Source organism: Mobula hypostoma, chromosome 18 (genome assembly GCF_963921235.1).
Source record: "Mobula hypostoma chromosome 18, sMobHyp1.1, whole genome shotgun sequence".
NCBI lineage: Eukaryota > Metazoa > Chordata > Chondrichthyes > Myliobatiformes > Myliobatidae > Mobula > Mobula hypostoma.
In genome coordinates, this window is record NC_086114.1 from 1,354,115 (window position 1) to 1,369,004 (window position 14,890).

The 14,890-nt window shown below is 43.6% G+C and overlaps 1 protein-coding gene across 1 annotated transcript; it reads right to left on the bottom strand.

The window, feature by feature from the left end:
* LOC134358137 (alpha-internexin-like) lies at positions 1-14,645 on the bottom strand. The gene is made up of 3 exons (XM_063070123.1): positions 13,626-14,645; positions 13,218-13,342; positions 1-2,576 (listed from the first exon to the last, which is right to left on the bottom strand). The coding sequence occupies exons 1-3, from the start codon at positions 14,574-14,576 to the stop codon at positions 1,124-1,126; spliced, it is 2,529 nt and encodes an 842-aa protein (XP_062926193.1). The 5' UTR covers positions 14,577-14,645; the 3' UTR covers positions 1-1,123.
* Positions 14,646-14,890: the final 245 nt, after the last annotated feature.

A 14,890-nucleotide genomic window follows, 5' to 3' on the forward strand; every position in this document is an offset into this window, starting at 1 on the left:
TAAGGCTTTGATACCTCTGGATACTATGCTGCCTCCCATTACTGGCTCGTTGGCCAACATTAATTCTGATGTACTTCATTAGTTCCTTTTGGAGCCAACATTCCACTGAACAGTTTATTTGTTCTTTTCCATTCACCTAATTTTTCTCCTCATCTTTCATTTACTTCAGTGATTAGAACTACATACAATACTCCAAATTAAGCCCCACCGACCTCTACAATTTCAACGTAACACCCCAACTTCTGTACTCAATCTTCTGATTTATGAAGGCCAATGTGCCAAAAGCTCTCTTGACAACCCTATCTATCTGTGATGCTACTTCCAAGGAATTACATAGTTCTATTCCCAGGTCCCTCTGCCCTCACACTCGTCTGCATAACATTTATCTGCTATTTTTCAGCCTGTTTTCCCAACTGGTTGAGATCTTGCTGAAGCTTCAGTCGGCTTCCTCACTGTCTACTACTCCTGCAGTCTTAGCGTCACCTGTACATTTGCTCATATATTTTACAATATTATCATCTAAATTGTTAATATTGATGATAAACAATGGAGATGTAGGAGCTAATTAATAAGCATATTGTCTGTTTGGATTGGAAAGCCAACCATGGTTTAAGGAAAAACTGGCATTACATCTGCTTAACCTGGATCTCTACTCCTTAAGTTTTCCCACCTCACCAAGTCTGCTTCCAGATCCTGTTTAGGATCCCTCTCCTCCTGTAATTTCTCCTAGACTTGGCATTTATGAGGCAGATTAAGACTGTCCTATACTTTGTAAATACAACCTTTGACAAAGTTGTTTTTTTTTCCTGAACATATTAATGTCACTCTGAAGAACTGGGAATTTGGATTGAAATTTTTATTCACCGTGTTTGTACAGATTTACCCCACACATCCCCATTGCTAGTGCCTGTGATGACTCCAATGTTTAACAGTGCAAATGTTCATGCAATGTTAGCTTAGCCGCTTATTGCCCTGAGATTATCTCATATTTTTTTCAGTATACACTTTGTTCGGATTTTTCATGTCTTTAAACGTGTCCCCATCAACATGCATTTCTCATTGTTCTTTCAGTTCCGTGTTCTGCTTGCCATTAATTTCTGGAGCTAAATGCCCTTTACCCTGTTTACTGGCCTTTTCCTGTGGTGGCTGCTCCATCCTTAGCTCCACTTTCTGTTAACTTTGTCTCTTTATGTTCCATGGGCCCGGTTTCTGTACCCTCAGCCACCTGGGTCTTGTCTCTCTCAGCTGTGATCTCTGTTGTTTCACTGGTTCCTTCCTCCATCACTGCTTTGGTTTCTGAATCTTTTGCCTCTTCAGCCTTTTCTTTTGGTTTACCCTCAACGTGCTCGACACCTGTCTGTGAGTCTCCATTCGCCCCTTCACGCTCTTTCATTTTAGAAACCTCTTTCTCTTCAGATTTTTCTTTAGAAATCTTTTCTTCATCCTTTGCTTCTTCTGCCTTCTCTCCATCTTCCTTCTCTTTTGCCTTCTCTCCATCTTCCTTCTCTTTTGCCTTCTCTCCATCTTCCTTCTCTTTTGCCTTCTCTCCATCTTCCTTCTCTTCTGCCTTTCCTTTAACCTTTTCCTCTGCCTGCTCTACAACCTCTTCAACCTTCTCATCCTTTGCTACTTCTGCTGCCTTCCTATCTTCAACTTTTTCCTCTTTAGACTTCTCTTCTGTCTTCTCAACCTTCTCTCCATCCTTTACTTTGGGTTTTTCCTTGACTGCCTTCTCTTCAACTTTCTCTTCATCCTTTCTTTCAACCTTTTCAACCTTTTCCTCCTCCGGCTCTTCAACTTTCTCTCCTTCCTTTCCTTTGACCATTTCCTCCTCAGGCTCTTCAACTTTCTCTCCTTCCTTTCTTTCAACCTTTTCCTCTTCAACCTTCTCTTCAGTCTTTTCAACTTTCTCTTCACCCTTATCCTCCTTTGTCTTTTCAATCATCTCTTCAGCCTTGTCCTCTTCAATCTTTTCAGCCTTTTCATCACCTTTTTCAATCTTCTCTTCATCCTTATCATCTGCAGCCTTTTCAACCTTCTCTTCATCCTTATCCTCTTCAGCCTTTTCAACCTTATCCTCTTCAGCCTTTTCAACCTTCTCTTCATCCTTATCCACTTCAGCCTTCTCAACCTCTTCAGCCTTTTCAACCTTCTCTTCATCCTTATCTTCAGCCTTTTCTTCATCAATAGCCTCCTTTGCTGGTTCCTGTTCACCCACACCTTTATCTTCTGCCTCATCGGCTTCCTTTTCCTCTTGCTCCTCCTCTCCAGTTGATGCTTTTGGTTTGCCATCTTCCTCCTCCACACCTTCCTCTTTCTCTGCTGCTTCACCTTCTGGTTTTACTTCCTGATCATCCACTGGCTTGTAGTCAACAGCTTCGAATTCTGCCATATTAATTTCCTTTGTTGTTGCACTAATGATTTCTTCTACAAACCTGTATTGAGGCATAACCTTTGTGGAGGTGGCTTTTGTCTTGGTCGTCACGTAAGCTGTGTGTGCTATAGGCTGTGGTTTATATGTATATGTTGAGGGAGTGAAGTCACCAAATCTTGTCTCTTCCCCTTCAAGGAGTTTTCTTTAAAATAGAAAACAAATAATGTTAGATCATCAGCAAAATATTAAATTCTTATATGTTAATGAAGTCTGGCACAGTTAGTTTTGTAATGAAGAAGGTGAAGTGATTTATACCAGAGAAGATGTTTCCTACAGTGGGGAAGTCTAGCCCAAGAGGGCAGGGCCTCAGAATACTAGGACATACATCTATTTAGAACAGAGATGTGAAGGAATTTCTTTAGCCAGAGGGTGGTGAGTGGAATTCATTGCTGCAGACAGCTGTGGAAGCCAAGTCACTTGGTACATTTAAAGTGGAGGTTGATAGGTTCTTAATTTGCAAGGATGTCAAAGGTTATGGGGGGTAGGCAGGAGATGGGGTTGAGAGGAATAATAAATCAGCCATGATGGAATGGCAGAGCAGACTTAATGGGCTGAATGGTCTAATTCTGCTCCTATCCTTTAAAAATTGGATTTGGATTCCACATCAGTGTGGTTTGATGTTGACAGGATTCAGGGTGTGCTGCCCCATCTCTGAGGGAAAGTTCCACGTGCCCCACAGATGGGTTTATTCTTCTGCTGTTTGCAATAAGTTTGGGCAGAAATTGCTCCAGTGATCCCGTTAACTGGAATTTATTTTTTAGATGACGATCTGAAGGATTTTATTTAGATGATGATATTTTGGGTTAATTGAGGTAAAGATTGAATGTTGGAGAATGGAACATGTGCTGCAGTGCTGGACATGGAATAAGTGTCTCTCAGTTCCCATTCAGAGGGGAATTTTTTTTTTTATGTGGCTTTGGAGAAATTGCCTTCCTCATTCAGAACTAGCTAGTTGACTGCACTGCTTTATGGTGTCCCAAGTTGTGAAATACACTATGGAAATGCTAGTCTTTGCATTCTGGGCCCACACCTCCAATTCTGCAGAAAATTCACGTAGCAAAAGAGCAACCTTCAGATAAATGGCTTAAAGGAAAAGGATACTCTTTAGTAAAGAAACATTTGTACAGCATGAGAAATGATCTTAGATTGAAATGTAGGTAAAGTATGGAAGAAGTTACAATAATGGCATTAAGAGGCCTGATAGCCTCAAGAGAATGAAGGAGTATGGATCTCTCCATAAAAAGTACCTCTTTATTTCTATTTTGCACAATTTCGTTTTTGTAACTTATTGTAATTTTTATGTGTTGTACTGTATTCCTACTGCAGAAAATCAAATTTCATGACATATATCGGTGTTAATAAACCTGATTCTGAATCATGTACAAGCAGAAGAGAATTAGTTAAATTTGGGATCACATTCAGCACAGTCATTGTGGGCCAAAGGGCCTGTTTTTGTCATGTTCAGTTTTCTACACTGAGGGACGCTGATGGGGTCCTGTAAAACATGCTGTAATAATCAGGATAATTTGAATCTCCATGTAGATTGGCTAAATTGGATTGATAGCATGAGGATTCTTTAAAAATTTTAAAAAATAAAATATATTTGGGACAATTGTTTACATTGGGCCCAGTCATGTGTAATAAAAGAGGATTTATTGATCATTTCCAAAGGATCCTCTTGTTGGGATGGGAGGAGGGAGGTTGGAATTTCATATTTAGTTTAACAATTAAACTATAGACTAAGTCTATAATCTTAAATTTTAAAAAGTGGGCTACAGATTGTATAAGAACATTTAAGGAAGTTTTTCACAATCCTGAATAAAAGGATTATGCATTCCTAGGTCTGAACATCACCAGTAGCCTGTTCAGCTACATTGATGTCATGGCCGAGAAAGCTCACCAACACTTCTACATTCTTGGGAGACTAAAGAAATTTGGCATGTCTCTGTCAATCAGTGCACCAGTCCCGACGCATCACAGCTTGGTAGGACAATTGCTGTGTTTGTGACTGCAGGAAACTGCAAAGAGTTGTGGGAATAGCTCAGCGTGCCATGGAAATCAGCCTCCCTTCCATGGTCTCTGTTTACACTTCTCACTGCCTGCATAATGAAAGAACCCTGCAACCCCAGACAGTCTCTCTCCTCCCATCTCCCATTGGGAAGAAGATAATAAAGCCTGAAAGTAGGTGTCACTAGGCTCAAGGACAGCTTCAATACCACTGTTATCAGACTATCGAGCGAACCTCTTGCACAATAAGATGGACTCTTGTCTTTACAATCTACTTCATTATGATTGCTTACCTGCACTGCACCTTTTTTGGTAGCTTTTACACTTTATTCTGCATTATTATTGTTTTACCTTATTCTGCCTCAATACACTGTAGTGAGCTGTCCTGCATAAACAGTACACAAGATGGCATTCTGCATAGGTATGTTCCATTGAGGCAGAGAAAGGATGGTAGGGTAAAAGAACCATGGTGTACAAAGGATGTAGAAAATCTAGTTAAGAAGGGGAAAAAATGCTTATGAAAGGTTCAAGAAACTAGGTACTGTTAGAGCTGTAGAAAATTACAAGGGTGCCAGGAAGGAACACAAGGATGAAATTAGAGCTAGAAGAGGTCTTGGCGAGGATCAAGGAAAACCCCAAGGCATTCTTGAAACAAGTATGTGAAGAGCAAGAGGATGAGCCATGTGAGAGTGGAAATGTGCATGGAGTCGGCGGAGGTAGTGGTGGTACTTAATAAAGACGTGGCTTCAGTATTCACCAGTGAAATGGACTTCGGCAATTGTGGGGATGACTTACAGTGGACTGAAATGTTTAAGTGTATGAACATTAAGAATGAGGTTGTGCTGGAGCTTTTGAAAGGTATTGAGTTAAATAAGTCATCGGGACCGGACGAAATATACCCCAGGTTACTGTGGGAAGCAAAGATTGTTGAGCCTCTGGCAATGATCTTTACATCATCAATTGGGATGGGTGAAGTACCAGAGGAATAGAAGGTTACAAATGTTGTTCCCCTCTTCAAGAATAGAGATAACCCAGGAAATTATAGACCAGTGACTTTTACTTCAGTGGTGGGCAAGTTGTTGGAGAAGATCCTGAGAGGCAAGATTTATGAGCATTTGGAGAGACATAATCTGATTAGGGATAGTCAGAATGGCTTCGTCAAAGGTTAGTCATGCTTTACGAACCTGATTGGATTCTTTGAGGATGTAACAAGCCACATTGATGAAAGTAGAGTAGTGGATGTAGTATATATGGATTTCAGTAAGACATTTGATAAAGTTCCCCATGCAAGGCTCATTCAGAAAGTAATGAGGCATGGGATCCAAGGAGACCTTGCTTTGTGGATCCAGAATTGGCTTTCCCACAGAAGGCAAAGGGTAGTTGTAAATAGTTCATATTCTGCATTGAGGATGGTGACCAGTGGTGTTCTGCAGGGTTCTGTTCTCTTTGTGATTTTTATAAATGACCTGGATAAGAAAGTAGAAGGGTGGGCTAGTAAGTTTGCTGATGATAGAAAAGTTGGGAGGGTTGTCAGAGGTTACAGCAGGACATTGAACTGAACTGAGAAGTGGCAAATGGAGTTTAATGCAGATAAGTGTGAAGTGGTTCATTTTGGTAGGTCAAATTTGAAGACAGACCATAATATTAATGGTAAGACTCCTGGCAGTATGGAGGATCAGTGAGATCTTGGGGTCCATGTGTATAGGACACTCAAAGCTGCCGTGCACGTTGACAGTGTTGTTAACAAGGCATATGGTGTGTTGGCCTTCATCAGCCATGGGATTGAGTTCAAGAGCCATGTGGGAATGTTACAGTTAAATAAGATCTGGTTAGACGCCACTTGGAGTACTGTGTTTAGTTTTGGTCACCTCACTACAGGACGGATGTGGATACTATAGAGAGAGTGCAGAGGAGATTTACAAGGATATTGCCTGGATTGGAGGGTGTACCTTATGAGAATCGGTTGAGTGAACTTGGCCTTTTCTCCTTGGAGCAACAGAGGATGAGAGGTGACCTGATAGAGGTGCATAAAACAATGAGAGACATTGATTGTGTTATCGGATAGCCAGAGGGTTTTCCCCAGAGCTGAAATGGTTAACATGAGGTAGCATAGTTTTAAGGTGCTTGGAAGTAGGTACAAGGGGGATGCCAGAGGTAAGTTCTTTTCACACAGAGAGTGGTGGGTGTGTGGAATGCACTGCCAGCGAAGGTGATAGAGGTGGATACAATGGGTCTTTGAAGAGCCTCTTAGATAGGTACATGGAGCTCAGAAAAATAGAGGGCTATGAGGTAGGGAAATTCTAAGCAGTTTCTAGAGGAGATTACATGGTCGGCACAACATCGTGGGCTGTAGGGCCTGTAATGTACTGTAGATTTTCTGTGTTCCATGTTCTACAAGTCAAGTTCTTCACTATAACTTGGCACCTGTGACCGCACTACCAATTAAGGAAGCTAAGAACTGTATCAAATTGACGGAAAAGGCATGAGGTGTTATGAAGATTGGTGTACACAGAAGACTGGTAGCGTTTGAGAAACCAGCAACAAGGAAGGTAGTATGGAAAGTTGCCAAGAAAGAAATCTTGAGGCAGATAGTGAGGTCTACTGTAGGTACATAAAGGAAAGAGCAGCAAAGGAATGGAGTCTCTGGGAGGAAAGTGACCACAGCATTATCTAGGGAGTTAGGAATTGATGGCCCTTTGGCCCATCATGTTTGTGCTGACCACAATCCCAATCCCATCTGCCTCCTGCCTGCATGTGGTCCCCATCTCATGTATCTGTCCACACCACCTAAACACTTCTATTGTATCTGCCTCCACCACCTCCTCTGATGCTATGTTCCGGGCATCTACAACTAATTTAAAAAATGCCTCTCACACTGGAAAGACAAATTCTGATCACCCACTCCGTAGAATTCCCAGAATTTTACATACTTTTCACCTCTGAGCCTCTGATTTTTCGGAGAAAACAGAAAAGTTTATCCTTGCAGCTTAGACTCCCTATTCCAGACAACATCCTCGTGTTAAACGCAAAGTACTGCAGATATGGAACAAGAAACAGCTATCTACAGGATTAGCTCAGTGGGTCCACACAGCGTCTGTGGAGGGAGAAAGGGACCATCGACGTTATGGGTTGAAACTCTGCAATTCAGATGGGATGGGATAGCAATGACTGTAAAAGGAGAAAGATCATCCTTATTCATTGTAGGGATTTCACTGTCCTGGGACATGGCCAAACTATTGTTGGTAACCTTTAGGGAATCCTGCACAAGGACTCCAAAATCCCTCAGCACCTCTGATTTTTTAATTTACTCCCTGTTCAGAAGATAGTCTATGCCTTTATTCTTCTGTAACGGACCCGTTGGTCCCAGATTGGTTTACTGAAATCTTCCACGAATCGGAACTTAAGATCCGAAAAATCAATGAAACCTTTAGATCGAGCGAATCGAAACAGTCTCTCCTTGTCTTGAAAGTAATGAAAACGTAAGATAACATGCCTCGGTCTATCTGACCTAGACGAGTATGATGGGATTCTGTGAACACGATCCAGTAGCGGTGGTTGGTCAGGAAATACAGTAGGGAATGCATCTTTTAAAAGTTGGGAGAAATATTTCATAGGGTTGTTAGCTTCCACGGCTTCCCTGACGCCAATCATTCGTAAATTCTGCCGTCGCATTCTAGATTCCAAGTCAGAGTTTTTAAAAGTCAAAAAGTCAAGTTTCTTCTTCATTACATTAATTGTTTCTTCGACTTTCCCCATCTTAAGCTCACTTTGTTGCGCGGATTTTTGAAGATCAGATATAGCCGACTGATGTTCCGCAATACATGTTTGCATCTTATCAATTAAATCGGCAATTTTCTGGAACTTAGTTGAGATTTCCGTATGAATCAGGTCTTTAACAAAGCCCATAATTTCTGTACGAATCATCTCCCTAACAGAGGTTGAAATTTCCCTCTGAATTAACTCCGATATCGCTTTCAAAGTCACCGGTGATTCAGTCGGAGGGAGATCCGTAGCTTTCGAAAGGTTTAACCGGAGGTTTACCATCCTTGCCGTCTTTCCCGTTCTTAGACATAGCCGATCTCAGTATCATCCAATTGTCAGAGAATTCAGTTTAATTCAAAGTATTGTAAAAATTGATGCCTTAATAGTTAATTAAAGTATAGCTGACCATAGAGAGAAAAAACTCAGAGGTAATGGAGCGAGTCAAGAACGCGACTTCACTCCATGAGCGCTACCGGAAGTCTCCTCGCCTTTATTCTTCTACCGAAGTGCAAGATGATATACTTCTCGACACTATATTCCATCTGCCACTTCCTTCCCCTTCTCCTAATTTAAATTCTGCCGATACCCTGCTTCCTCTATCTGATCCTTCACTTATCTTCCTATTATCTGCAAACTTGGCCACAAACCATCAATTCTATCATTCAGATCATTAAAAACATAGAAACATAGAAACATAGAAACATAGAAAATAGGTGCAGGATTAGGCCATTCGGCCCTTCGAGCCTGTACCGCCATTTATTATGATCATGGCTGATCATCCAACTCAGAACCCTGCACCAGCCTTCCCTCCATACCCCCTGATCCCCGTAGCCACAAGGGCCATATCTAACTCCCTCTTAAACACAGCCAATGAACTGGCCTCAACTGTTTCCTGTGGCAGAGAATTCCACAGATTCACCACTCTCTGTGCGAAGAAGTTTTTCCTAATCTCGGTCCTAAAAGGCTTCCCCTCTATCCTCAAACTGTGGCCCCTCGTTCTGGACTTCCCCAACATTGGGAACAATCTTCCTGCATCTACCCTGTCCAATCCCTTTAGGATTTTATACGTTTCAATCAGATCCCCCCTCAATCTTCTAAATTCCAACGAGTACAAGCCCAGTTCATCCGGTCTTTCTTCATATGAAAGTCCTGCCATCCCAGGAATCAATCTGGTGAACCTTCTTTGAACTCCCTCTATGGCAAGGATGTCTTTCCTCAGATTAGGGGACCAAAACTGCACACAATACTCCAGGTGTGGTCTCACCAAGGCCTTGTACAACTGCAGTAGTACCTCCCTGCTCTTGTACTCGAATCCTCTCGCTATAAATGCCAGCATACCATTCGCCTTTTTCACCGCCTGCTGTACCTGCATGCCCTCTTTCAATGACTGGTGTATAATGACACCCAGGTCTCTTGCACCTCCCCTTTTCCTAATCGGCCACCATTCAGATAATAATCTGTTTTCCTATTTTTGCCACCAAAGTGGATAACTTCACATTTATCCATATTAAATTGCATCTGCCATGAATTTGCCCACTCACCCAACCTATTCAAGTCACCCTGCATCCTCTTAGCATCCTCTGCACAGCTAACACTGCCACCCAGCTTCGTGTCATCCGCAAACTTGGAGATGCTGCATTTAATTCCCTCATCCAAGTCATTAATATATATTGTAAACAACTGGGGTCCCAGCACTGAGCCTTGCGGTACCCCACTAGTCACTGCCTGCCATTCTGAAAAGGTCCCATTTATTCCCACTCTTTGCTTCCTGTCTGCTAACCAATTCTCCATCCACACCAATACCTTACCCCCAATACCGTGTGCTTTAAGTTTGCACACTAATCTCCTGTGTGGGACCTTGTCAAAAGCCTTTTGAAAATCCAAATATACCACATCCACTGGTTCTCCCCTATCCACTCTACTAGTTACATCCTCAAAAAATTCTATGAGATTCGTCAGACATGATTTTCCTTTCACAAATCCATGCTGACTTTGTCCGATCATTTCGCCACTTTCCAAATGTGCTGTTATCACATCCTTGATAACTGACTCCAGCAGTTTCCCCACCACCGACGTTAGGCTAACCGGTCTATAATTCCCCGGTTTCTCTCTCCCTCCTTTATTAAAAAGTGGGGTTACATTAGCCACCTTCCAATCCTCAGGAATAGTCCAGAATCTAACGAGTTTTGAAGAATTATCACTAATGCATCCACTATTTCTTGGGCTACTTCCTTAAGCACTCTAGGATGCAGACCATCTGGCCCTGGGGATTTATCTGCCTTCAATCCCTTCAATTTACCTAACACCACTTCCCTACTAACATGTATTTCGCTCAGTTCCTCCATCTCACTGGACCCTCTGTCCCCTACTATTTCTGGAAGATTATTTATGTCCTCCTTAGTGAAGACAGAACCAAAGTAATTATTCAATTGGTCTGCCATGTCCTTGCTCCCCATAATCAATTCACCTGTTTCTGTCTGCAGGGGACCTACATTTGTTTTTACCAGTCTTTTCCTTTTTACATATCTATAAAAGCTTTTACAGTCAGTTTTTATGTTCCCTGCCAGTTTTCTCTCATAATCTTTTTTCCCCTTCCTAATTAAGCCATTTGTCCTCCTCTGCTGAACTCTGAATTTCTCCCAGTCCTCAGGTGAGCCACTTTCTCTGGCTAATTTGTATGCTTCTTCTTTGGAATTGATACTATCCCTAATTTCTCTTGTCAGCCACGGGTGCACTACCTTCCTTGATTTATTCTTTTGCCAAACTGGGATGAACAATTGTTGTAGTTCATCCATGCAACCTTCAAATGCTTGCCATTGCATATCCACCGTCAATCCTTTAAGTGTCATTTGCCAGTCTATCTTAGCTAATTCACGTCTCATACCTTCAAAGTTACCCCTCTTTAAGTTCTGAACCTTTGTTTCTGAATTAACTATGTCACTCTCCATCTTAATGAAGAATTCCACCATATTATGGTCATTCTTACCCAAGGGTCCTCTCATGACAAGATTGCTAATTAACCCTTCCTCATTGCTCAAAACCCAGTCCAGAATAGCCTGCTCTCTAGTTGGTTCCTCGACATGTTGGTTCAAAAAACCATCCCGCATACATTCCAAGAAATCCTCTTCCTCAGCACCTTTACCAATTTGGTTCACCCAATCTACATGTATATTGAAGTCATCCTTGCTTGGTGTCCCGTTCCAGTCAACATTGGCCAGCTCTTCTCTCATGCCCTTGTAGTCATCTTTACTCAACTATAATCCCAATACATCCAATTTTAGCTTCCCTCTTCCCTCTCAGTGCAACTAACAAAATAATCGTCTCACACTGTTTTGTTTGCAAACTTCCAGTTTTGAAATGTAAAAGATTAAAATATGTAGAAGTAATCTTCCAATCTGAGCCATTAGTCCTGAACATTGTCCATCACTACTTTGCGTTCAGTGCTGTAGGGAAACTGCGAAGGCTTTAGAGAGGATGAGGGGTAGTACCTCCCCGGAATGAGGGCCTTTGGTTAGGAGGAGAGAACGGGGAAACCGAAGTTGCTTCCCTTGGAACAGACGAAATTGTGGGAAGATTTAATAGAGGAAGTTAAGGCCGTCAATGGTCCAGACAACAGGAACCATTGGAAAGTCGGGAACAGAGGAAGAGGTCGGAGGGAAAAATGTGAAGGTTCTTGACGCAGTGAGCAGTCAGGCTTGGAATCACGTTGAAAGTGCAGCTTTGGAGAGAGAGGGAAAATGCGATAGTGGGGAGGGTGATCTGGCTAGATTCCTCGCACAAAAAACTGCTTCAGACTGGGCAGCTATCACCTCTGTCAGTGCTGAGACCTGCGATTCTGTTACCTCGGGTTAAGTAGTGGTTGTGGTTTAAAGGGTTGATTCCGAAATGCTCGTTCTCAGTTTAGAGGTAAGATCCTCAGCCTAGAATCTCATCTGTGGAAAGAACCCGTTTCTCTGACGTTTCCATCTAGCTGTCTTTTCCTGAGTAAATTGTTCTTCCAAAGGTTCTAGCATCTGCAGAGTTAATGTATTGATTTCACGTCACGGTTATCGATGTGTGTGGTCCAAATCCAAAGTAAGATGGTGAATGGGAAAGCCGCAGTTTTAACCCTTTCCTTCCTCGTGCTCCTCCTCAGGGTTAATTCCTCCCAGATTATGTCGGGATGTAGGGGAAGGGCGAGGGGAAGAGTCTCAGCTGCAGTTTTGACGGAAGGACTACATTCTAATTGAAAAGCCATTCATCTGTCCACACAATGTACAGAGCAGAGATTGGACTCCATGGTTCCTGTACCTTCACTCATCGAGGACTTGGTGACAAGGGTCCCGTATCACTTTCCTGCAGAAAACTGCTGTCTCCTCCCAGAATTTCTTTTTCTGACCAACTGGTACTTTTACCAAGAGGGTAAAGACAGTTAGAGGGAGGCGGTGAGCGTGCCGTGTCACATTATCTGACAGAATGGTGATGGGGTCCGCACAAACTCCGAAACCCACCAGCACTCACTAACTCTGATGGCGACTACCTTTAAGATGTTGGACAGAGGAGTTCTGGTCTCAACCTGCCCTGCTCTGAAGTGAATGCAGTTGCAAATTTCAGAGCGTGACAGTGCGTGGGGAAGGTTTATCCTTCAAAGTAGGAAAATGCCACAAAAAGAGTTTTGTGCGTTATCCCCGCCACCCACAGACGGTGCTCGATCCGCTCAGTTCCTCTAGCAGATTGTTTGTTGGTCCGGTCCAGTTCCAGTATCTGCCGTTTTTTTTGTCTCGCAGGAAGAATTGTTTTGTTTGTAACAAATCCTTTTGAACATCAAATCAGTTCAGAGGGAAGGCTCGGGGACAGTGACTTGGTGATGGTCATCGGCTTCTGAAACGTCATATAACTGCAGGGGCAGCATTTCACAACACTCCTTACTGTCTCTCTCTGTTTTAGTGTCTCCCCCTTTCACTATAATTAATTTGCATCCCGAGAATTTCTTTCACTGCAAATCATTCCGTACTCATAACCATTACAACCGTACCTGTAGGAGGCGATCTCCACGTCCAAGGCCATTTTGACGTTTAGCAGGTCTTGATACTCCCTCAGGTGGCGGCTCATTTCCTGCTTCGTACTTTTAAGCTCGTTTTCTAGCTGTTGGATGGCATCCTGTAAAACCGAGCAAATTGGAATAGATTGAGCAAGCAGGAGAGAGAATGTGCGCAAATCCTAAACACAAGAGATTAGTTAAATGCTGGAAATCCCGAGTAACCCACACAAAATACTGGAGGAAATCGGCAGGTCAGGCAGGGCGGAATGGAGTCCTGATGAAGGGTCCCGGCCCGAAACATCGACTGTTTAATTCTCCCCATAGATGCTGCCTGACCTGCTGAGTTCCTCCAGCATTTGCGTGTGCTACTCTGGTGTACAGAGAAGGTTTATAGTTTCTCACCTGGTACCGGATCAATTCTCCGTCGTGCCTGGCCTCAGCATCACTCAGCTGCTTCTCCAGAGACTCCTTCCGGCCTCTCAGTGTTTCTAGTTCGATGTTCTTGCACTGAAGCTGCCGACTGTACTCGCTGATCTCCTGCCTGGTACTCTGTAGGGCCTCCTTGTTGATGGCTGCTGCATCGTTGAGTTTGGCTACCTTGGAGGTGAACCACTCCTCCGCCTGTTGCATGTTAACGCTGGCGCATCCTTCCATCTGCGATCGAATCGCTCTCAGGGCTCCGGCCAAATCGGGCTTGGTAAAATCCTTCATTTCCACGCCGACCTGTGAAGCTTGGACCTGAGAGAACAGGTCGGACACTTCTTCCTCGTGGTTCTGCTTGAGAAAAAGAATTTCGTCCGTCAGAGACTGCACCTTCCTTTCCAGCTCCAGCCTCACCAGGTTGCTGTTGCCCTGGTCTTTCTTACAAGCCTGCAGGCTCGCCTCGGTGTCCAGACGAGCTTGTACCTCGGCCTCGAACTTTTCCTTTAGCCGCTGGACTTTCTCCTTCAGGTGGTCTCGCTCCAGGAGAACCTGTGTCTTCTGGTTTTCAGTCTCCAGGAGGAGGTTTCGTAACTCTAACATTTCAGGTTCGTAGACGCTGGCGAGGCCAGATCGGTTGCTTTGGCTCTCTCTCAGAGCAGCGATCTCCGTCTCCAGCCCCTGATTCTGCTGTTCCAGCTGCCGGACCTTGTCAATGAATCCGGCGAAGCGGTCGTTCAGCCCCTGCAGTAGCAGCTTCTCATTCAGGCTGACCGCGCTGTGATCCTCAGAGAAGGCTCCCGACTGATAGAGCTGCAAGCTGTCCGAGGGCCTCTGAAGCAGGGCGGCAGATAGCGGACTCTGCTTGAGGGACGAAGCGGTTCCTCTGGACCAGGTCTGAGTGCGAAAGCCCATGTCTCGATGCATGGGCATGGTCCTAGAGGAGTCCAAGTGCAGCCTCCTTGTCGGAAGGGCATCCAGTAAATCCCAGCCGTAGCTTGTCATTCTGCTGCAGGACTGTCCGGAACAATGCGGTCCGCTTGTGCACCGAACCTTTTATTGAGAAATCTGATGCTGACGCTGCTCATTTGTTTGTCCGACGACTTGAAGGAAATTTGTGAGGCTTGCAGTCTCTCGCTATTCTGCATTTAAACTGGCAATGCGTCTTCGAGTGGCCAACCTGCACAACTGCTTCCTCTAATGTTTCAAAGTCCAAAGACTCAATTCAGCAAAAAGCAGATTATTGT

Coding starts and splice junctions, on each gene's coding strand:
- LOC134358137 (XM_063070123.1), bottom strand. CDS start 14,576: ATGCCCATGCATCGAGACATGGGCTTTCGCACTCAGACCTGGTCCAGA. Junction 13,343..13,625: donor GAGAATTGATCCGGTACCAG/GTGAGAAACTAT, acceptor TCGGTTTTACAG/GATGCCATCCAACAGCTAGA. Junction 2,577..13,217: donor GTGGAGATCGCCTCCTACAG/GTACGGTTGTAA, acceptor TCTATTTTAAAG/AAAACTCCTTGAAGGGGAAG.